Here is a 25,459-nt window from a genome sequence, read left to right as displayed (position 1 = left end):
ATTTGGCTTTAAAAATGGTAAAGGCAGCAGAGAGGAACCCTGATACTGTGGCTGATAATGCAAGCTAGACTGATGAAAAATTAAAAACACATTCATAGGATTTGTTGACATGGAAAAAAGTGTTCAACAATTTTAAATGGTAAAAGATGTTCGAAATTCTGAGAAAAATAGGGGTACGCATAGGAAGAGATGGGTAAAATACAACATGTACAAGAACGAAGAAGCAACAATAAGACTGGAAGACCAAGAACCAAGTGCTTGGATTAAAAAAAAAAAAAAGAGTGGTCTTTCGTCCTTACTATTCAATCTACAAATACCATTCAATAAGTAATGCAACAGATTTTTTACTGAAAGCAAATTGGTTTCATTAGGATTCCAATACACTGTATTATTCCTGACTCTTTTGGCTACAATACTCTATTTTTCAAAATTACCTCCGTTCAATGTGACGGCCTTAAGCCACCTTACTGGGAGGGTCTGTATGGCCGCATGGTACCACTCTACTGGACGATGTGACAGCCAACAAACTGGTGCATTAATATCCCCATCATCCACATACTGCTTTCCACAGAGTCTATCCTTCAATGGACCAAACATATGGAAGTTGGAAGGTGCAAGATTCAGGCTGCAAGGTGGTTGAGGAAGACAGTCCAATGAGGTTTTGTGAGCTCCTCTCAGGTGCATAGACTTGTGTGAGGCCTTGTGTTGTCATGGACAAGGATACATTCAGTTTCATTCTTGTGGCAATGAACACGCTGAAGTCGTTTCTTCAGTTTCCTGAGAATGGCAGAATACAGTTTAGAGATGATCATTGCACCATGATGGAGGACACAAAAAAAAAAAAAAAAAAAAAAAACCCTTCAAAGTCCCAGAAGACTGTCGGCATGACTTTGCTAGTCAACTGTATGGCTTTTAACTTTCCTTCGGAGGAGAGATTGTGGCACCATGCCTTGGATTGCCATTTTGTTTCAAAATTGAAGTGGTGAACCTATATTTCACAGCCTGTGACGATTATCGACAAAAAATTGTCACAATAATCAGCCTTGTAAAGCTCAAGCAATTCTGCACAGATGATCCTTCGTTGCTATTTAGGACTTCTGTTAGACAGCAAGGAAATCAGCAGGCACAGTCCTTTGGGCACTCCAAGTGGTGGATAAATGTGTCAGGACTACTAACAGAGATGTCGAGTTTTACAGTAAGGTTTTTGATTGTGATCTCTGCATCACCTTGAATGAGAATATCTGCACGTTCCAATATTGCAGGAGTCATAGCTGTCTGCGACCAGCCCGTACACGGGAGATTGGAAAGGTTTGTGCGACCTTTTTGTAACGTAGACAGTCAACATGCCCAACTTCTCATAATATTTTTGTTCACTGCCAGGCCTCCATAGACATTCTGCAGGTGCCTATGAATATCTGTGATGTTCTGGTTTTTTGCTAAGAGAAACTAAATGAGAGCTCTCAGCTCGGAACACACCTCCCTTAGATGCGGTGCTTAGAAGATTACAAATAGAGCCACCATCTATCAGAACTTCCAAGAAACTATTGCGGCTGAAGAGGGAATATTCCAAGACCTCCCACAACAAACTCAGCAATTTTACTGAAATTGGCTTATAAGCAAAATGTGTAGCATTGCTTATTAAAAGGCCTTGTATACACCAAAGAATTAATGACAGGGATGAAAGAATGATTCACAAGAGAGATTAAAATTCGAGGTGAAAGTATATCAATGACAAGATTTGTTGACTACACTGTTGCGCTCATTGAAAGTGAAGAAAAATTGAAAGAACAGTCCAACGAGCACAGAATATGGATTGAGAGTCAATCAAAGAATGATGAAAGTACTGAAAAGAAGCAGAAATGAGAACAGCAAGAAATACAACATTGGGATTGGGAATCACGAACCAGAACTCTGCTACATAGGCAGATGGACAGAGCAAGGAGGACATAAAAAGCAGACTAGCGCTGGCAAAAAGTTTATTCCTGGCCAAGAGAAGTCTACTAGTATGAAACACAGGCCTTAATCTGGGTAAGAAATTTTTGAGAATGTACGTTTGAAGCACAGCATTGTATGGTAGTGAACCATGGGCTGTGGGAAAACTGGAACGGAAGAGAATCGAAGGATTGAAGATATGGTGCTACAGAAGAGGTAGTGAAACATGGGCTGTGGGGAAACTGGAACAGAAGAGAATTGAAGGATTCAAGATATGGTGCTACAGAAGAATGCTGTAAATTAGATGGACTGGTAAGTTACGGAAAGGGAAGGTCCTATGCACAGTTGGCAAGGAAAAATAATTGAGGACGTAGGTTGCAAATGTTACTCTGGAATGAAAAGGTGAAAAGTTGGCACAGGAGAGGAATTCTTGGTGAGCCACATAAAATCAGTCACACCAACTGATGACTAAATAAAGCTTGTTTTGCAGTCTTTTACAACTAGAGTTTGGATTTGGCATGTCATTTTTTTACGGTATCTGGTGTTGTATCTTTACGAATTATGATATTTTGGAGGTACTAGGCTACTTTAAATTAAAAATTTAGAATGCATATATTTGCATATTTTTGGCATTTGAGCATATTATTGTCATATTTAGAGTAATTGGCCATAAATATGCATATTTTTGACATTTGGAGGTCATATTGAGGTTAATTTTGTTCCCTGGCAACCCAAGAACCTCCCAGAATATTAGGCCAATAAATTTCTAAAATGAGATAATACGGGACGAGCCATCAGAATAAAAGCCTTTCAGGTAAACGTGGGTAGCTTATGGAGGGACACAGTCTTGTTTTTCCACTCAGGTAATCTCTCAGATAAGGATGCTAAAGATGGTTCATTGTTGAAAGATGGATTAGCGGAGTAGAAACGTGATTCAGTATTTGTTGCCCACAGTTTATGCGTGTTCAGGTTGTTCACCTGATCTCTGCAGTGCACCAATAATTCCCTATTAGTTATTGTTGGCATTTCACATCAACTCTTTGCAACCTTCTTCAAATTGCGAAAATGCCCAGGCAAAAACCAATAATTTACGGAAAAGGACTGGGAGCGATTGTGCTTTCACAATGGACGGAAAAATAATATTCTGCCAACTACATGAAAAAGAGATATGTTTAATTTTTTTCTTTCTTTTTCGATAATTTTTCCAAGAAATTAAAACAATTGTTAAGTTCATCTGTAAATTTGCGTGCATGTTTTCTATGTATGAATGGGAAGGAACAAAAAAACCCTTTATGAATTACCTTCGGTGTTCTTGCAAATTAAAAAAAAAAAATGTGAAATGTTGTGAGAAGATCGAAGTTCCAATTTTTAGAAACTTATTTGTAGTCTTAATTCACTTATTTGCGTGACCATCTCGGGGGTACGCACTGTTCTATTACATTTTTATACAACTGTACGTACTTACTGATATTTATTCACTTCTCCAACACTTCAGATCAGGGTTGAGGAAAAATTTCAACTGGATCAGCATAAAAAAGACATCTCAGCACCAGAACAATGTAACCATGACACGGTTAAAAACTTCACAGCAACCATTCATCTCCTCATTTTCGAAGCATATGGATGACAAAAATGATTTGAATGAAGACCTTTGCGAGGCTTTAATAAAAGCAAACATCCCCTTGAATAAGCTGGAGAATGAACGATTAATGACCTCCTCAAAAAAATACACAGGAAAAGATATTTCTCATGAGTCAAGCTCAGAAAGAACTATGTGGACCCATTGTATGAAAAGGTAAGGTTTTCCGGTAATTTTTATGAACGTAGGTATGTGAAAGTCGTCCGTCCCTCGTGGTCTTGCGGTAGCGTTCTCGTTTCCCAAGCACGGGGTCCCGGGTTCGATTCCCGGCGGGGTCAGGAATTTTTCCTGTCTCGAGATGACTGGGTGTTGTTGTGTCGCCTTCATCATCATCATTCATTCCCATTACGGTCGGAGGAAGGCAACGGCAAACCACCTCCATTAGGACCTTGCTTAGTAAGGCGGTGCGTGTCTCCCGCATCGTTCCCCTACACTCTGTAAAGAAGCATGGGATTTCATTTCCATTTCATGTGAAAGTCAATGGATAAAATTAGGTATATACATGGGCCAAAATAATAGTCGTTTAATTAAAAAAACTCGAAAAATAAATTTAAATTATGTTTGAATGTTTATTTTTGTAAAATTGTTTTCATGTATATATCTCCTATGTAGTGTCCACACGTTTATGTGTATTTTCTTTTTAAATTTAGTTTCTCTATTACAGACACTGGAGAATATTAGGAAAGACATCGGCAATTCTCTAGTCTGGCTATCTGTTGACAAAACCACTGATTCTTGCAGTCGGTATATGGCACACGTAATACTTGGAAAACTCTCTGCTGACGAGGCTGCACGAGGACACCTCATACTGTGCAAAGAAGTGGAACAAACGACACATGCCACGAATGCACGCAAAGTGTAGGAATCACTGTGTAAGTTTTGCCAATATTGAAGAGTTTAAAATAAATTATACGTAATATAAGAGCGCAGTTTTCACATCATGTCCCGAGCCAATAAATAGTTTTTCACATCATGTCCCGAGCCAATAATCAGTTTTCCCCATCATGTCCCGAGCCAATAATAAAAAAAATTTGTAAACTTGTAAAATCCTTTGATTTTCTCAGGCGTGCTATGGAGAACTGAAGATAAGAAATGTGGGGAGAATAAGTTTTTGGCCACTGTGATGGATAGTGCCGCATATATGCTGAAGACCACAGAGTGTCTCCGGGTGTTTTACCCTAAAATTATTCATCCAACATGTCTGGCTAACAGCATCCATCGAGTCACTGAAGAGGTCAGAGTCACACTGCCAGAGGTCAACAGCCTTATATCTTCAGCAAAGAAGGTTGTCATCAATGCACCAAGTTGAGTGAGAGCTTTCAAGGCTGCTCATCCTGACTGTCCTCTACCACCTGAACCAGTCTTGACGAGGTGGGGAACGTGCATTTCATATGCAAACTATCATGTAGACAACCACAGAAAAGTTGAAGAGGTATGTATGCCTATGTAGTTCTGGATAAATTGAATAAGCAAAGAAAACTAACAAAACATAGAATTCCAATATTAAGCTTATTTCTCTGTACAGCAGTTTTCAGCTTGAAACCAACATTCACTAGATTACTTCTTTCTTGTTCCAGGTCCTAAAGGGCTTTGAAGATAGCGAAAATTTAGCTATAGGAAAAGCCAAGGACGCCCTGAAGAATTCCAGTGTGTTACGCAGCCTATCTTTCATCTGAGCGCACTTGGGTGATCTTTCAAACTTAACTGAGAAACTTGAGACTCATAACATGGAAGTTACAAAGGCAGTGGCTCTCGTCAAAGGACTCAGGACACAGAGCAAGAGTTGCCCAGGTCCGATCGGTGAGCGACTGAGAAGAAAACTGGATGCAGTTCTTCATAGAAATAACTGGTTGGCCTACGATTCGGAAGATTGCTCAGTTACTGGAAGAACAAAAATGCGCAAACAATCTAGATGATTTCATGTCGTCTGATGGTGCTCTTAAATTTTTACCTGTAGTTCTCATGTGATGTTGAATGATCATTTTCAAGATAGAAAATAGTATTATCTGACCACAGGAAAAATTTTTATGTAGAGAATATGGAAATAAAAATGTTGGTAGTTCAAACAAACTCTAATTTTTAGAATTTACCAAACTTATAGTGTTAAGTACCTATGTCATACTTCATTTTATTCACTGAATTACAGCCATTACTGAAAATATTTGATGGCTATTAATTAATTTTCCCAAGTAAGATGCATATTTTAAAGAATTTATCTAAGAGAAATGCATAATTAAAGAATTTTACCAGCATATTTAAAGGCATATACTGGCAGTAAGAGCATATTTTAACAGCATATCTCGAGGAGTATGGCACATATTTTGTGGGTTTTAAGTGCATATCCATCTGAACACTATTTATAACACACCCAGAACTCACACAGGGAGTATAAGAGGGAGAGAGTTATGTTTGTTTTTGGTAAGTTTTGTTAAATAATAATAATAATAATAATAATAATAATATTAATAATAATAATAATTGTGTCCACTGAAGGGGTCAGGAGAACAGACTTTTTTTTTTTTTTTATTACTGCTAGCATGGTAAGTGTTCTGGGTTTGTTTAGGATGTAGAATTTGTGAGATGATGGTGCAGTGTTTTGTGGGAGTGGCAGATGTGAAAGTTCAATAAGGGGTCTGGGTGCAGTAAGTGTTTGATGGGGAATTCAATGGCTATAGGATAGATTTTGTGGTAACCGAGACTGCATAAAAACAATATCTTGCAGAATGAACAGGAAAGTTCAGGGATTCCTGTGCCACAGATATTTGTTTTTCTAGTGACGGGCAGTGACGTACAATCTGCAGATTTGGAGATCACTGTGAAAGTAGGGGTGGTATCTAGAGCATTAGTTCCCAGACTGGGGATTAATTACACCTTGAGGAGTAAAATGAAATATTCTGAGGGGTAAAAACATAAGAGCTTAACTGTGTTTTGGTCACAAAACTAAGTTGTTATTTGATGTTCATATATCATATGATTGTAATACTAATCATATAAGTTATAGTAATTACCTTTCAGTTTCAAATACTAATATTAACAAATGAGAAAATGTGGTGAAGATTACAGTTAGTGACACAAATGTATAAAAATCTTCGTCACATAGTCCACCAACTACACCCACATTCCTAAACCTTTTCATTTGAGGCACATTCACGACACCTCTAAAACTGATTTTTCCGAAGATGGAAAAAAGCGAACACATGAAGTATATACAATAAATTTGTTTTCTTTTGGAACAACTATGAGACACAAATTTTAGAAATTATGTAGGACTCTTGAATAGGGACATTTTTTATTCTCTACATATTTTATCTGCAGAGTATTGAAAAATATCAAAAATTGCATGACATACCTGATCTAATTGTGACACACCAATGTGTCTCAACACGGTTGTCGAGAAATGCTTATGCTCAAATATCTCATGAAAATGTCATCTCCAAGTTCTTGTAGTTCCCACAATAGACCAGAAATTCCTTGATTATTAAATTCACAACAATATTGTTTTTGTTGTCGTCGTGGCTTTCTGTTCAAAGACTGGTTTGATGCATCTCTCCACTCTATTCCATCTTGTGTGAGCCTCTGCATCTCCGAATAACTACAGCAACCTACATCTTTCTGAATCTGCTTACTGTATTCATCTCTTTGTCTCCCTCTAAAATTTTTACCCCCCACACTTCCCCCCAATACTAAAGTGGTGATTCCTTGATGTCTTAGAATGTGTCCTATCAACTGATTCCTTCTTTTGGTCAAGTTATGCCACAAATTCCTTGTCTCCCTACTCTATTCATTAGTTACGTGATCGACCCATCTAATCTTCTGCGATCTTCTGTAGCACCACATTGCAAAAGCTTCTATCCTTTTTTTATCTAAACTGTTTATCATCCATGTTTCACTTTCATACATGGCTACCCAGTGGCTACCAGACAAATGCCTTTAGAAAAGAATTCCTAACACTTAAATTTATATTCGATAATAACAAATTTCTGTTATTCAGAAATGCCAGTCTATGTTTTATATCCTCTCTACTTTAGCCATCATCAGTTATTTTGATGTCTAAATAGCAAAATGCGTCTACTACTTTCAGTGCCTCATTTCCTAATCCAATTCCCAAAGCATTGCCTGATTTAAATCAACTACATTCAATTATCCTTATTTTGCTTTTGTTGATGTTCATCTTACATGCTCCTTTCAAGACACTGTCAATTTCATTCAACTGCTCTTCCAAACCCTTTCCTGCCTCTGACAGCAAACCTTGAAGTTTTTATTTCTTCTCCCTGGACTTTAATTCCTACTTCAAATTTTCTTTGGTTTCCTTTACTGCTTCTTCAACATATAGATTGAATAATACTGGGAATAGCCTATAACCCCATCTCACTCACTTCTTAACCACTGCTTTCCTTTCAAGCCCCTTGGCTTTTATAACTGCCAGCTGGTTTCTGTGCAAGTTGTAAAAACCGTTTCGCTCCCTGTATTTCACCTCTCCTACCATCAGAATTTCAAAAAGAGTATTCTAGTCAACATTGTCAACGGCTTTCCTGAAGTCCACAAATGCTTTTAATGTAGGTTTGCCTTTCTTTAACATATCTTCTAGGATAAGCTGTAGGATCAGAATTGCCTCGTGTGTTCCTACATTTCTCTGGAATCTAAACTGATCTTCCCCGAATTTGCTTCTACCAGTTTTTCCGTTCTTCTGTAAGGAATTTGTGTTAATACTTTGCAACAATGACTTATCAAACTGATTGTTCAGTAATTTTCACAGCTGTCAGCAACTGCTTTCTTTGGAACTGTAATTACTACAGTCTTCTTGAAGTTTGAGGGTATTTCACCTGTCTCAGATGCCTTGCACACCAGACGGAAGAGTTCTGTCATGACTGGCTCTCCCAAGGCTATTAGTAGTTCTGACAGAATATCAGCTATTCCTCGGGCCTTGTTTCGACTTAGATCTTTCAGAGCTTTGTCAAATTACTCTTGCAGCACCATATCCCCATCTCATCTTAATTTATGTCCACTTCCCTTTCTATAATATTGCTTTTAAGTTCATCTCCCTTGTATAGACCCTTTCAACTTTCACATTAATTGTGTAAGTTGTAGGTCTAAGAAGTTTTAATTATTATTCTTTGAAATACTTTTACAGCATTACACACAGGTAGTAGTAGTAGTAGTAGTAGTAGTAGTAATAGTAGTTGCTGCTGCAGCAGCAGAAGATTACTAAACTAGTGATTGTGATGGCAACAGCACCCACACCACCATACATATGAGCTACATGTGCTCTGGCACATATGAAATTTGGGCAGCACTGATTAACACATTTTAAGTTGGTTGACTTTAAATGATGATGCGCGGTATGGCTGAAAAGTGTCACTAGGAAGAGGAGTGGTGCAGAGGAAGCAGGTTTTATAGCACCTGTCTACCACCAATGTGGATACTTAACTTAAATCACATCATTCCACAAAAAAGTTGTTAGAAATAAGCAGCACCTCAATGACTCATTAGTTTATTGGTTAATAAAACACTTCCAATATTATTTATTTCATCACGTTAAAAGGGTTCAAAGAAAATTATTTTTCATTTGAAAGTTTAGTTAGGCACTAATGCTGGCAGTGGTGGTGTGCACGTGTGTGTGTGTGTGTGTGTGTGTGTGTGTGTGGGGGGGGGGGGGGGGGGGGGGGTTAATAGCTGATGTCTGATTTTGCTCAAAGGTAAGGGTCTCAGAAAGGTTGGGTATATTGATCTAGAGAAAGGAATTTTCATGGTTAGGTAGCTGAGGCGGAACCCAGGAGTTAGGCAGCATTCAAGGAACGGGACCTGGGACTGGGACTGGGTTTTAGCTACGGGTAGAGATGATTTTCTGAATTGATACCATGTAATTATTATCCTGCAAAGCAAATTGAATACCAGGACAGTGTGGCAGCAACATCATGTTTATGCATGCAAAGCAGGAAGGGAAAGCAGTATTATAGGGTGACCCATACAAACCCGAACGACTTCAACGGCCCATAATTCCTTTCTGGAAGCTCGTAGAAATGGTAAAGTTGTTTTAATGATCTCAGTAGCTCTGGGAAAATTGAAAGTACCATCCATTGTTGGCAAGCTGACTTATTCCTGCGGATGAGGTCCTTTGTCCAGTATAATGCCCACTTGTTTATCTTGTGTTAGTTCATTCATAGCCTCGTCGGCTGCGGTTTTATGAAGTCTGTGAGTGTAGCTCAGGTCGCGTGACAATAACGAGCAAATCAGTGATTCGTTCGCAGCCTCTAGCTGGCAGAAACATGCAATATATACTTCAAGAAAGCTGTTTTATTGTGAAAATATATTAGAAGACAGACCCATTAGTTACAATGTAATGGGCATTCCGGACAGAATTCAATGTGTGAAACATTCTAACAAAGGCGACAATTTTATTGACGGTAAGAAAGTTGGAGACAACTGGTATATTAAACAGTGACAGTGATAAACACAGACCATCACTGAGTGCTAAGGTTATTGATAATGTTCACAGATATTTGGAGAACTCTCCAAGGAAATTGTTGCATTGATTGAGCCAGCAGACAGGCATTTCAGATGCCACATGTCAGAGAGCTGCAAAAAATCGGCGCTGCGACGACCATACAGAGTGCACATGATGCAAGCATTGCAAAAGACAGATCATGAGACAAGAACATGTCACTGTTGATGGCTTCAGAGGTTTCTTATTCAATGTCCAGACATTCTCTCCTAACTTGGTTTGCAGATGAGGCATGGTTTCATCTGTCAGGTTACGTAAACACACAAAACAGCAGCTACTGGGCTGGTTTAAACCCCCATGTCATCCACGAAACACCACTGCATGATGAAAAGATTTGAGTGTGGTGGGCGGTGTCAGCTTCCAGTAGTGTTGGGCCCATTTTCTTTAATACAACCATATACACTACAGTTTATTGGGCATCTTCAATACATTTGTGGAGCAGCTGAAGGGCATCGAACATACAGAAGGTTATTCCCAGCAAGCAACCAGATGGAGTAACATGCCACACATTCAAAGCTTCCATGTATCTTGTAACCAGTTTCTTTGGTGACCGAATAATTGAGTAGCCTAAAAAAATGTGCTGCCTGTTACCCCCTTTTCTATTTCTTTCTTATGGGGCATCATATGCAACAATGGACAATGGTAAGGACACACTTCACAGAATGTCACGGAATATGGTGAAACGAGTACAGTTGTGTATCGATGCTGATGGAGGGCACTTCCAACATTTTCTGAGGCCTTTGTATGTATGTAGGTATGCATGACTATACTCTCCCAATTGGGTATTATCATTTCCCAAAATTGCAAATGCGTCCCATTACTGGCTGAAATGTTGTGTCATTAGAGTAGTTCAGGTTTATATTGATCGCACTGTGGCATAACCTACAGTATTCTTACAAGTGCTGTCTCACATTACCTATCTATAAATGCCACTGAATTAACTGCCCACTTAGAACAAGAACAGAGGCAGGATGTACAGTGCAGTGATGTAGCTATCTTCCTCGGCTACGTCTGGCATTTTGTCATCTGGCACTTCAGTCATGGACAATAATGATGACAGTTTCGATCCATGGCAAATGATGATATTTTATTTTCAGTTTTATCGTGCACCGAAGTACCTCCTCTCTTGACATGATATATGACCTTTTCTCAGATTTCTCATGAATAAGCAAAGATCTTACTCTTTTTCCCAGCTATCTTGACATGTTGTGACTAAAGATATTATTCTTTGCAAGATTTCAGATCAGTCCCATGGGACTGAAGTCACGATAGTATGGTGCCATTAGGAATTTGATCAACTCTTTCTAGATTCTGACAGGGAAATAAAAGGAAGTATGTTGGCGCTAATAAATTAATACAGAAACTTCAACTATTGTTAGACCTTGCTCAGTTTATGTGAGTTCTGGCTGACCTGGACCATACTTCACTACAGGAAAGCGGTTCTCTCTCTCTCTCTCTCTCTCTCTCTCTCTCTCTCTCTCTCTCTCTCACACTCACACTCACACACACACAATAGTGTGAAGAGCACTTGAAATGAAACTCATATTATTGCCACTTATGTGCACAACAATTAATGCTGACCAGCACTTTTGACTGGCATTACTCTTCAAGTAGTCACTTTGCCACCATTTATCCCGATTTTGTCTAAATAAACAACTGGTCAGTTTAATTCTGATGTTTAATATTTTTGTATAACTCTAATGTGTTATGCTCTTCTCACAATTACGTCCTCTTGTTCACGTCTCACAACTTGTTTACTGCAGCGCCTTTTACAATAAAACTGCAAAAGCTGTAAGATTTTGGTTGAGATCATATTTCCTTCTATTGTACATAATATTGCAGAAACTGTACATATTTATTGTTACTATCAATGAAAATTTGTTGTGACACTATTATGAAAAGGAAAGTTGCTACTCACCATATAGCGCAGATGCTGAGTTGCAGATAGGCACAACAAAAAGACTGTCACAAATAAATCTTTCAGCCATTAAGGGCTTCGTCAACAATAGACGAGACATGCAAACACAACTCACACACACAACTGCAGTCTCAGGCAACTGAAACTACACTGCGAGCAGCAGCACTGGTGCATGATGAGATTGGTGACTGGGTGGGGATAAGGAGGCTTGGCCAAGGAGGGGGAGGTATAGTATGATGGGGGTGGGGGACAGTGAAGGGCTGCAGGTTAGACGGAGGGCAGGGGAGAGATGGGGAAGTGAGAGTGAGAGTGAGAGTGAGAGTGTGTGTGTGTGTGTGTGTGTGTGTGTGTGTGTGTGTGTGTGTGTGTGTGTGTGTGTTGGGGGGGGGGGGGGGGGGGAGTAGCGGGAAAGGCGAGAAGTTGGGTGTGATGGTGGAATGACGGCTGTGTATTGTTGGCATGGGAACAGGGAAGGGGCTGGATGGGTGAGGACAGTGGGTAATGAAGGTTTAAGCCAAGAGGATTACGGGAATGTAGAATGCGTTACAGGAAAAGTTCCCATCTGCGCAATTCAGAAAAGTAAATATTGGTGGGAAGCATCCATATGTCACAGGCTGTGAATCAGTCATTGAAATGAAGGATGTCATGTTTGGAAGGTTGTTCAGCAACAGGGTGATCCACTTGTTTCTTGGCCACAGTTTGTCAGTGGCCATTCATGTGGACGGACAGCTTGTTGGTTGCCATGCCCACATTGAATGCAGCACGGTGGTTGAAGCTTAGCTTGTAGATCACACGACTGGTTTCACAGGTAGCCCAGTCTTTTTGTTGTGCCTATATGCGACTCAGCATCTCCGCTATATGGTGAGTAGCAGCTTTCCTTTTCATAATATTGTTACATTCCATCCTGAATTTTCCATTGTTTAAATATTTATTGTGTGTAGTTTCCTTCTTCTTCTTCTTCTTCTTCTTCTTCTTCTTCTTCTTCTTTGGGATTGATACCTGAATCCCACTTCTCTCAGCAGTGTCCACCTCCTTTCATAATTTGCACACTGTTGACGTACTTAGCTTTAACATTTTACTTGCATCTTCCAAAGTCTTCTCCACTGGCACTGTGACACCTTACTCCTTCTCACTGTTAATAAATTTGATGACATTAACAGCGAGCTATCGTATCTGCCTGCAAAACATTTTCCATGCTTATACTGTGAGATAATGACATGTGCTACTTTTAACTGTAATGTGGTTGTACCAAGTCACATGACTAAGATACTTCCCACTACAGCCAGGTCTAGGTCTGCTTTCTCGGATAATGCATATGACTGTACAAAACACGTGTCATATGACAGCCCTGTTTCACTTTACCACGAAATTTTAGGTAGTATTCTTTGAACATATTCAAAACAGTTTACTAGTGCAAACACAACTTAATGAAAAAAATTCCCATGTAATCAGATTCACAGGATTTGTAAGAAAGTGCAAAGAAAATCGTAATCCTGTTTTTGAGATCTTTTACGTTCGTATTTTAGGGAGGTAAGAACAACTCGTAAACATAGGTTCGAAAGAATGAGTACGTAATTTACACACTAGGTTGAGAGGAACCTAAACTTCGTCAAGACAAGAAGTCAACTAGGATTTGAGTGACCTGCTGCTCCTTCCAACCTCCCCCAGCCAGTTCCACTTACCCCCCTTGAACACACAAGTTCCAGAAACTAGGAATAATATTTTCTATCCTAAATGTTTCTATTCACACTAGGAGCAGCTTTATCTCCTGACAGAAAATACTGGCTTGACTCTCTCCTCCCCTGTAAATTTAAAAATTTTCTGAATTGTATTTTCACTTTGATAGAAGTCCAAAGGGCAGTAGAAATTCTAAGTAATTGTGTCAGTAATCAAAACTATTATTATTATTATTATTATTATTATTATTATTGTTGCAACGAATAAGGACTCTACACACAATCAGTGCACAGGAAATGTGCAAGAGCCCAACTCAGAAAAATTCATACTCATGTGCCATCCCTCATGCCAAACAGTTTTGCACAAAAGTAACCATAAATATCATAAATAAACATTCCTATAATTGTCACTCACCAACAGCTGACAGATGTGTGGTATACAGACATACATGACAGTAAAGAGGTTTAACCGCCTTCCTTCCTACTGCTTTTTTCTAGCACACACTCTTTCTTGGTTACAAATTGTGTGGCGGTACTGGTGATGGTGGTAGTGGGAGGGGTGATGGCTATGCATGTACACAAGAAAATGAACTCCAGTAAAGTCTCCATGTTGCTATGTCAGTAACACTTTCAAATATTGTTTCCATCCTACAAGTTCTCATTGTTGTAATAGTTAAATAATAGTCCATCTATTCATTTAAAAAGTTCACTTCCAGTGCAATTCACATCAAATTTTTATTATGACAACTGTTTCGATAATGTAGATGGTAGGAGCACCAGATTACATATTTTCTAGAAAGACGTTTTTGTATCAGACAAGTCAACACCCAAACCAATTTATTAGAATGTATTACAGAATTTGTTTTTGTGGTAAAGTATTTTTTGTTATGTAATAAACAGTAATACCCATCTTCACATTCAACTGAAGCTGAAGGATGAATTGCACAACCATCAGTGAGTAACATGGAAAAATCCTTTCTGCCTAATAAAGAGAAAAAAATCCTTATGGATTCACAAACTTGTCTACCAGCTTATGTAACATCCAACTGAAATTAATAAATATTAACTAAATGCAGCATTACCGTCCACTTTAACTACATGCCATACTAATTTATCCATGATTGAAGTAGACATGCAATGTTGCTTGAAGTCCACAAAAAAAACTCCAGCATAAAATTATTTTGTTGCCCGAGACTTGACTAATAACCCAAAAATCCAATTGTCTGGAAAATAAATACTGCAGAAAAATCTTAATTGTGTGCTTTGTACAATAAAATAAAGAACTGTCATGTGACACAGCAAGGGAAGAATACACGAGTACCAGGGCTTTAAGAAGTGTACAGTGATGCCTTTCACCTTTTACCTTTGTCAGAATCTTCCCCTTCCTCTTCATCTGAATCTTCAAGGAATACAGTTTCACTAGGTTTTGGAAAATCAGCAGAAAGAATTGACTGATTGTTCATCATTGCTTTTCCTAGACCCTGAAACAACCAGATGACAGATAAATTAAAAAGTGTTCTCACAAATAAAGCCAAATGCCTAATTATTAACTACTTTATAAATGTGATTTCTGGTTAACAAAATGGCTCTGAGCACTATGGGACTTAACACCTATGGTCATCAGTCCCCTAGAACTACTTAAACCTAACTAACCTAAGGACAGCACACAACACCCAGTCATCACGAGGCAGAGATAATCCAATTTCTGGTTAACATCACCCAGCACTATTTCAATAAAATGTGTGTGTGTATTATTAAAGTGAAGATGCACAAGGTGACTATTAAGAAAAGACAAGAGCATCTGCACATTTTACCTGAGGGTTAACGAAACCAAGTACGGTCAAAACCAGACGCACAAGCTTTGAAATCTAGCAGCTACTGTACAAAGAGGTTGTCAGAAGGTATAATGACACTTACAAGAACCTGAGACAGTATTTCTGTCCTGGTGAAAGAATATTGAGAATAGTGGACTGAGGGAACTCTGACAACAGTTTCAGGCCACAGGATATATAGTGCTACTTTTGGGACAGCAACCCACTACAAGACACATAGCTACATAAATAATTGGACCTTCCTAGAACAGTAATACAAATAAAATAAGATCAAATGGGATCTGGTACACAAACCAAAGTGCAGCAAAAACTGAAAATCAGAACATAGAAACAGCACAGCATAGAAATTCAAGTGAAGGCTTTATCGTAAATAAGAAAATTTAACAATACTGAATGATTCATATAAAGAATAGCAAAAATCCATGGAAATCATCCAAGTGTACATGTCAACGTGCTCATAATCTGATAATAAGGTAGACAATGTCTAAGATGAGTTGCAGAAACTGATATATGAAAGAATATTTCACTACACGATTTTAATACAAAAATGGAACAGAAACTTCAGATTGATTGCTGGTGGGAAAGTTTACATATGTTACTGGAAATGGCAGGTCATATTATGGCGGTAAAATTTTACTGGAGGAACAATTTATTTGTCCTCTGCACATCTTCCAGAACAAAACACATATAGAGAATTCACAAACTGAAATTTATTACAATTTATCAAGCAAGGAAGGAACTGTCAAGTGTGTGACAATCCAAAAATACTTTCAAATTTCAAATCATCATAACTTATCACATGCAAAGTAAAAATATATACATAACCTAGAAACAACCAGATTCATCAAGCTGCAAGTCAGAAGAGTAGACTATGGCAATTCATGTAAGAATAAAGAGGTATATCATATCAAATTAAACATAAGAATAAAGAGGTATATCAGATCAAATTAAACAGAGTTCAGCTTCTTGGAAAATGAACATTGTACAAACACGTACAAAAGAGTCAACTGTTTAACAGAGGTACTTGAATAAGTAAGAAACAATGTTGCAGGTATAAAGTGAGCAAAAAACTGAGAAAGAGGCGGCAAGAAATTCAAGTATATGATGACAAAAGTATAGAAGAATATGCTGAATTATGTGGGTCTTCAAGATGACGCAGTGATACATAAGGAAAATATGATGAGAGAGTATTAACAAAATAAAATTTTATTGAGTGGAATCCACATTTTTGTCAGTTAAGATAGCAGATATGACAAAGTAATTTATAATAAGAACAAATTTAAAAAACATGTACTGTCTTCAGAGACAATCCGCTACCACTTTGTGTATAATAGACTTTGTTATCTTTATTGTCTTCATTTTTAAAATAACAACAGTAACTCAAATAATTTATCAGCTGATAAGGGACTACAGGCTACTTATGTAACCAATACAATCAGTTATTTTATTTTTATCTACAGATCTGATGATGGCTCATGTAAAAATAAAACTGGTCACTCTAAAAACAAAAGAAATACAGATATGCAATAAAAACTATTGTCAACAGACAGAACTGCACAAATATTCCAGAGTTTGTTAAAATTTTGTACAGTCCCAGATATGAATCAAAATACAACTAACCATTAACAGTCCTAATCTCACGTCCCCCCCCCCCCCCTTACACACACACACACACACACACACACACACACACACACACACACACACAGAGAGAGAGAGAGAGAGAGAGAGAGAGAGAGAGAGAGAGAGAGTAGTTAACGCCAGTAGCTCTGTATATTAAGAAATGTAAAGTTGTTTTCACCTGTTGTGATATTAAGAGCTAGTGTCACCTGAGATGACAATGGAATTCTTCTTATGAAGTTAATTTCAAATGGTAAAACATTAACTGGAAAACTCAAATTAAGCCTTCTGAGCCAACAAAGAAGAGGCCTGGATTGGAAAGACAAAAATCAGCATGAAGACCTGCCCACAAAGGTGAATTGGAAATGGAAAAACTGAGCCTGAAGTGTAAATTACTGGAGCATGCAACTATTCAACAGATTTGACACCCTATAACATCAACATACTCTCTCATATGATGGAAACCATCTCACGTGTAAAGCATACTATTGGAAAATGTTACGAGTTGTATGAATATGTCATTTGTAGCATGTTCCATATTTTTCAAATCCACTATCCCTACCCTGGAAGCATGTGGGACACAAGCCCAAGGAAACCTAAATTCCGAACTGCAGATGCTTTCTCCTGAACAATGGCTTTTTAAATGAATTTTTGGAACTGAAGAACAGATAACTAAAATTTATTGCAAAGTTTACAAGCATTGCTATGCTTTCAAAAGCTTAATAACAAAATTTAAACGAAAGAAAGAAACGAACCTGGACTTGTTCATTTCTAGAATTTCATCCCTTGTGTAAATCTTAAATTATTTGGGATATTTTCCTAAGTCAGCCAGCTTGTCCAACAAAAAAATACAGCTATACCTACTTTTCAATGATTAGCTCACAGTTATCCTGATCATTTTGGAGTATAATGGAAACACTTACAGAAAATAAGTTTAACCACAGCACCTCACTTTACGGACGTAATTTGTTCCTTAACCCTACTCTGATCATGAATCCCTAGTTAGGAGAAAAAAAGGTTTCAAAAGAATCTTTGTAAAATGGGATGATGCATTACATGCTGAAAATAATATTCAGACACGTCCGTAATAGGCTACACTACCTCTAATACATTTTCTATTTACAACACAGTATAACTGCTTTCATACAGGGAAGTTGTCTACAGCTTTTTGTTTATGCTTATATTTCAAGAACTGATGTGGCATTATCATAAACTAAATTTGTAGCACACATAGCAACTGCATCATAGGCACCTTCATTCAATTCATGTTAACTAACGACGACAAAATAAAGAGTGGTTCAGAAAGTGTCCTGGTTTTCAAACGGATGGTAAATTTTTGTTTGTTGGTTGGTGACACTGTTTTGATACATTTCTTTTTCCAGGAACATTCCAATTGTTGACACAGTCTGAATTTTTCACATTTGGTGTCTAACCATGGAGCAGTTCACTTGTGCGCACCAAGGGCTAATCTTGAAAACATTTTATCAGAATGCAGCAATTGTCAGGTGACTTCACGTGATTCTAGGGCATAATGAGGCACCGAATGAATCAGCAGGCAGACTTACAAAAAAGTTCTTTCAGTTGGATTCAACAGTAAATCTTGAAAGTTTTTGGCATTGTCGTCGTGGGCGTAGTGAGTATAGCGTTGCAGTGGTTCGTGACAGTGTGCCTGTGAGCCCAATGACATCAATTTGTCACCATTCCCTGGCTCAAAACAGTTTTTAATTTTTTGGATAGCTTTGGCATTTCAATAAAGGTCTGTCATGGACAAAGCTGTCATAATGCAGTAAATATGGTTAGAAAATATTCTGGTCTTCATTCAAGAATTAAAAAATATAAATTCGCTATTTTTGTCCCATGTGCCACACATTCACTGAATTTAGTAAGGTTCAAGTGGTTGGATGTGCTTCTGAAGTAGTAGCATACTTCCTGTTTGTCCAAAAATTGTTCATCTTTTTTCAGGTTTGAACAGTCAATGCGAAATTCTGATAGAATTTTTATGTGCAAATAAAATTCTGAAGTCTCTCTCTGAAACCAGATGGTCTACACCTGCTGATGCTCCTAACACTGTCCACAGTGGCTACAATCATATTTTTGAAGCTATAAAGTCAATTACTACGAACACCAATGAAGCAGGAGAAACACGAAACAAGCTTAAAGCCTTGCCAAGTAAATGGAAAAACTGGAGACTACTCTCCTACTAAAGATATGGAATGGCCTTTTGATAATCATCAGTAAAACAAGCACAATTTTACAGAATAGTACTGTCACAACAGACATTGCAACAAAACTATCTGCATCTCTTGCCAATTTTATCAGTAGTGCACACAGTAGATTCAATTTGTATGAATTGTTCGCCAAAGAGAAAAATCAAAGTGCTAACTATAAAGTTAATTCACAGTATGCATATCAGTTTTTTCACAGAATCATCAGAGATTGTTCAGGTGAATGACCAAGAAAAATTTCATGTAGAAAGTTTTCTGTCTGTAACTGGCACACTGGATGCTCATTTAAAATAACATCTAGAATCATATGAGGAAGTTAACTAAAGTTTTAGTATTCTTTAAAGTTTTAGTTTCCTTTCTCAGTAAAAATTGATTCTGAGCAGTTGAGAAATTTCTGCAAAGAATTTGCAGAATCCTATCATGATGATATTACTCTAATGAGCTCTAATGTTTTCATTTACGGCAGTACTCTAATGAAGGCAGATAAAATAGAACGAACTTTCCCAAATGTAGAAGTTGCTACCAGGATATTTCTTTGTCTACTGGTAACCAACTGCAGTGGAGAGCATTCATTTTCACGACTAAAGAGAATAATAAATAAATTAAAAATGATTATGTTACAAGAACAACTTACTAATATGTCAATCGTGCATAAGGAGTGATACCCTTCAATAATTATGTTACAAGAACAACTTACTAATTTTTCAGTCATGTGTGTAGGAAGTGATACCCTTCAATAATTGGACATTGAGAGCATAACTGAAGATTCTGCATTTTGGAAATCTCTAAACAAACCTTTAATTTGAATGTAAGCCCAATTTGCAGAACTAATCACTTTTCTTTGATCTGTATAATGCTAACCAATAAAGTCACTACACAAATGTGCATTATTCTGACGTTTGCATTCAATATTTTAAGGGCCCCACACCTGTGTGCTCAGGGGTGCCTGCAAGGGTTAAGAAGTCTCTGAGAAACCACCAAAAGAGTACATCAATTCATAAGAAGATCACTGAAATATATACAATTCAGAAAGTCAGTACACATAGTGTAGAAACGGAGTCAAAAGATTTCTCAAAATCTATAAATCTCGGACAAGGCAGTAGTTAATAGTCATTGTTCTGTTCAACAATTCTTGTACATAATGTGCAAATGGCTCACTGTGCTTTATACACTTTCTAACGCCATATTGATCACTCGGATGATTGAAATCTAATGTTTTCTATGCAGATGATGATAATTTTAGTTAATGCCTTCCACGTTACAGATATTAGACTGATAGGTCTATAATCTTTTGTCTTGCATTCCTCCAATCTGGTTTTGGTGAATTTCTTCTTTTGCCAAACATTCTGTAAACTATTCAGCATTTTTTTAAATAAATTTTCCTCATGCTTTAATAATTTCTACTGTAACAGCAAAAACTTCCTACATCTTCCCTTTCTTAATACTTCCAGTGACTTTATACATCAAATCTGGTATTATTTTTGGACTCTGATTATCCTCATTATCGACAATTTCATTTTCTGACCAATTTCTTGAACTATGCAAAATTTTAGAAAGGTTCCGAAATACTCATACAATTTGTTTTCATTTGGTACTTTCTGTGCAATATGCAGTCATAGGCCATGAAATATATCTTTGCAACGTCAACTCCTCCCCCCCACCCCCCTTCATTTTTTATATTCTCTTATAGTTTTCAATTGTTTCTCTTACCAAAATTTGACTGTATCTTCTCACATCTGCTTGAAGACATTTATGCATAGTTTTCTTTCATACCACTAATTGAATGTTCCTAAGACTGATTGTTAGCTACTATCATTTTTTGCTAATGAATCTATTTCATTTTAAGTTTGTATCTGTTGTGACTCGCCGATCTTTCAAAGTGCCGCCGCGCAGTTACGCGCATCCTCCACATGCGGCGCTGTCTGCCAGCGATGCAGCAGCCATGCCACCTGAGGTATCTTACAAATCCATCGTTCGCACTGTTCCCATATTTGTGGTCGACCAGAGTAACACGGAGAATCTTTTTGGTTTCGATGCCTTTCACGTTTCTGGGTTCTCCATAGGTGACTCTGTCAATATTGTCTCTGATGCTATTCCTTATGCTCAATTGGATTCCTTGTCGATGACATTTTCGTCCCTTTTTTCTCCTGGGTTAGGCCGTGCAAACAACTTTGAAGCTCATATCATGCTCAAACCCATTGCCCGACCTAAGTTTTTTCGGGCTCGGCCCATTCCTGTGGCCCTTTGTGATTGGTAAAACGGGAACTGCATCGTCTCACTGCTTCAGGGGTCTTGCTTCCCGTCACTTCCGGTGAGTGGTCCTCTCCTGTCATTGTTGTTGCTAAACCCAATGGTGATATTCTTCTCTGTGGTGACTTTAAAGCCACTGTAAATGTTCAATGCTTCATCAACACTTACCCTATGCCCCGACCTGAAGAATTGTTCATGTAACTTGCTGGAGGCCAGTATTTTTCTAAAATTGACCTGTCAGAAGCTTATCATCAACTTCCTCTCGACACTGCTTCCTGGCAGTTTCTGGTCCTTAACACGCTTTTCGGCCTCTATCAACACCAGCGATTGCCATTCGGGGTTCCCAGCGCCCCTGCTCTCTTTCAGTGATTCTTGGAACAATTATTGCTCCCTGTCCTGGATGTATCAATTACATGGACGACATTGTTGTCACTGGCTCCACCACTGAGGAACATCTTCAGAATCTCCGCACACTTTTTCACGTCTTACAGACTGCCGGTCTTAAGTGCAATCTTCAGAAGTCACAATTTTTTCAGGTATCTATCACGTACTTGGGGTTCCAACTTTCTCGAGATGGTATTCGTCCGCTTCAGCAAACTGTCACTGCGATCGATGCCCTTCCTCACCCTACATCTGACAAGAAACTGCAGGCTTTCTTGGGGAAAATAGCATACTATCACAGGTTTTTGCTGTCTGCGGCTTCGGTGGCTCAGCCGTTGCATCGCCTGTTGCATAAAAACGTGCCCTTTCACTGGTTCGCGTCATGCAATGTGGCTTTCCAAAAATTGAAGACTATGCTGAAACAGGCCCCGTGCCTGGCGACTTATCGACCTGGCCAACATCTTGTTCTTGCCACGGACGCCTCTCACTATGGGGTTGGTGCAGTCCTTGCGCACCATTTTTCTGACGGTCCTGAACAACCCATTGCTTATGCCTCCAAAACGTTCATGGATGCCCAACGAAAATATTCTCAAATTGAAAAAGAAGCTTTGGCCATTATTTATGCTCTTCATAAGTTTGGTGTTTTTCTTTATGGTTCCAAATTTCATCTTGTTACAGACCACAAACCACTTGTTTCCTTGTTTCATCCATCAACATCGCTTCCCGACAAGGCTGCACACTGCCTCCAGCGTTGGGCTCTTTACTTGTCTCGTTTCAATTACTAGATTCATTTCGGCCGACGGCTCAACATGTGAATGCTGATGTACTGTCTCGCCTTCCCATGGGTCCTGATCTGGCATTCGATATGGACGAACTTTTGTGTTTCCACCTGGATGTTACCAAGCAGCGGGTTGTGGACCAGTTCCCCATCACCGGGGACCGGCTGGCGGCTGCTACAGGTTTTGATCCTACCCTCTCTCGGGTTTTACGCTGTATTCGAAGGGTTGGCCAGATTGTCCGTCCGCTAAGGCTTCTGATCCGTTGTGGAACTACTAAGCTTTGCGCTACCGCCTCATGGCTAGGGATGGTGTTATCCTCCTTTCCACCAACAATGCTTCGCTGCCTATTGTGGTACCTGCGTCTTTGCATGCGTGGGTCTTGCGCCTCCTTCACCAAGGGCACTGGGGTGTCTCTCATACAAAATCTCTGGCACGCCGTCATGTGTACTGGCCTGGCACCGACTCTGAAATCGCACACATGGTCGCTGCCTGAGGCCCTCGTGCGTCACAGGCAGCCGCTTTGAAGTCATCTTTGTTACCGTGGCCTTCGCTTGAGAAGCCCTGGGAGCGTATTCATGCCGACTTCGCAGGACCTTTTTTAGGTACTTATTGGCTACTCATAATTGACGCCTACTCTAACTTTCCTTTCATTGCCCGTTGCACGTCACCTACCCCCGCGGCAACCACAAATGCTCTAGCTCGAAATTTCCTCTTTGGAAGGCCTTCCCTCTACTCTTGTTACTGATAATGGTCCGCAATTTGCCTCTTCCGAATTTGCGGATTTTTGTGCCCATCACAGCGTCATGCATGTCCAGGCCCCTCCGTTCCATCCAGAGTCAAACGGTGAGGCTGAACGACTGGTCCGCACATTTAAGGCTCAGATGAGGAAACTCCTGACTTCTTCTGCTGCTGATGATGATGCGCTTCTCCAATTACTGGCTTCTTACCGTTTCACCCCCATGGGCGACCACAGCCCGGCTGAGCTCCTACATGGCCGACAGCCCCGCACACTACTTCATCTTCTGCGGCCTTCCACCTCATGGCCGCGGGTGCCTTAGCTTGGCCTCCAGCGTTGGGCTCTTTACTTGTCTCGTTTCAATTACTAGATTCATTTCGGCCGACGGCTCAACATGTGAATGCTGATGTACTGTCTCGCCTTCCCATGGGTCCTGATCTGGCATTCGATATGGACGAACTTTTGTGTTTCCACCTGGATGTTACCAAGCAGCGGGTTGTGGACCAGTTCCCCATCACCGGGGACCGGCTGGCGGCTGCTACAGGTTTTGATCCTACCCTCTCTCGGGTTTTACGCTGTATTCAGAAGGGTTGGCCAGATTGTCCGTCCGCTAAGGCTTCTGATCCGTTGTGGAACTACTAAGCTTTGCGCTACCGCCTCATGGCTAGGGATGGTGTTATCCTCCTTTCCACCAACAATGCTTCGCTGCCTATTGTGGTACCTGCGTCTTTGCATGCGTGGGTCTTGCGCCTCCTTCACCAAGGGCACTGGGGTGTCTCTCATACAAAATCTCTGGCACGCCGTCATGTGTACTGGCCTGGCACCGACTCTGAAATCGCACACATGGTCGCTGCCTGAGGCCCTCGTGCGTCACAGGCAGCCGCTTTGAAGTCATCTTTGTTACCGTGGCCTTCGCTTGAGAAGCCCTGGGAGCGTATTCATGCCGACTTCGCAGGACCTTTTTTAGGTACTTATTGGCTACTCATAATTGACGCCTACTCTAACTTTCCTTTCATTGCCCGTTGCACGTCACCTACCACCGCGGCAACCACAAATGCTCTAGCTCGAAATTTCCTCTTTGGAAGGCCTTCCCTCTACTCTTGTTACTGATAATGGTCCGCAATTTGCCTCTTCCGAATTTGCGGATTTTTGTGCCCATCACAGCGTCATGCATGTCCAGGCCCCTCCGTTCCATCCAGAGTCAAACGGTGAGGCTGAACGACTGGTCCGCACATTTAAGGCTCAGATGAGGAAACTCCTGACTTCTTCTGCTGCTGATGATGATGCGCTTCTCCAATTACTGGCTTCTTACCGTTTCACCCCCATGGGCGACCACAGCCCGGCTGAGCTCCTACATGGCCGACAGCCCCGCACACTACTTCATCTTCTGCGGCCTTCCACCTCATGGCCGCGGGTGCCTTAGCTTGGCCGGTTCACTGCCGGCGACCTAGTATGGGTGCGGGGATATGGCAGGCGGCCCAAATGGAGTCCTGGCCGCATCTTACGACACCGTGGCCGACGCCTGTATGAAATCCACACGGACATGGGTGTTGCAGTACGTCATTCGGACCAGCTTCAGCCTCGTGTGCCGGCAGCGCCTGTTCCGAATGCCACTACACCACCTTCGGCTCTACCTGACACTCGGGATCTGGACATCTCTCATTACTCACAAAACAGCCCTCTCACCATCATCTCGGTGCCAGCACAAGAATGGATGCCACCAGGAGACGTGCCCATGGAACTCTACTTGCCTCCTTGTCCTACGGACGCCGACACATCGCCCATGTCTCCTGTTATAACAACCGGACTTGCCGCAATGGGCAGATTGGTGCACGGGGCCTCAGCAGATTCGACCCCTACGTCTCCTGTCATCTCGACACATTTCCATCGGGGACACTTCCGTCCATACGGGAAGCCTCCTCCTCGAGACTTTATGGCCACTCAAACAACACCTATGGACGTTAGCAAT

General features: G+C 40.0%; 1 protein-coding gene across 4 annotated transcripts in view; it reads right to left on the bottom strand.

Annotated features, from left to right (window-relative positions):
- The window catches only part of LOC124711153 (histone-lysine N-methyltransferase eggless-like), a 352,937-nt gene that overhangs the window by 236,870 nt on the left and 90,608 nt on the right, over positions 1-25,459 (bottom strand). For all 4 annotated transcript variants that reach the window (XM_047241057.1, XM_047241054.1, XM_047241056.1 and 1 more), the window contains exon 3: positions 15,031-15,148. In XM_047241057.1, coding sequence (XP_047097013.1) covers positions 15,031-15,148 — 118 coding nt within the window. The remainder of the gene's footprint in view (positions 1-15,030; positions 15,149-25,459) is intronic.

The sequence above is a fragment of the Schistocerca piceifrons genome, chromosome 8 (assembly GCF_021461385.2).
Source record: "Schistocerca piceifrons isolate TAMUIC-IGC-003096 chromosome 8, iqSchPice1.1, whole genome shotgun sequence".
Classification (NCBI taxonomy): domain Eukaryota; kingdom Metazoa; phylum Arthropoda; class Insecta; order Orthoptera; family Acrididae; genus Schistocerca; species Schistocerca piceifrons.
Note: the sequence above shows the minus strand (reverse complement) of the source record. Positions and strands in the feature narration are given on the sequence as shown.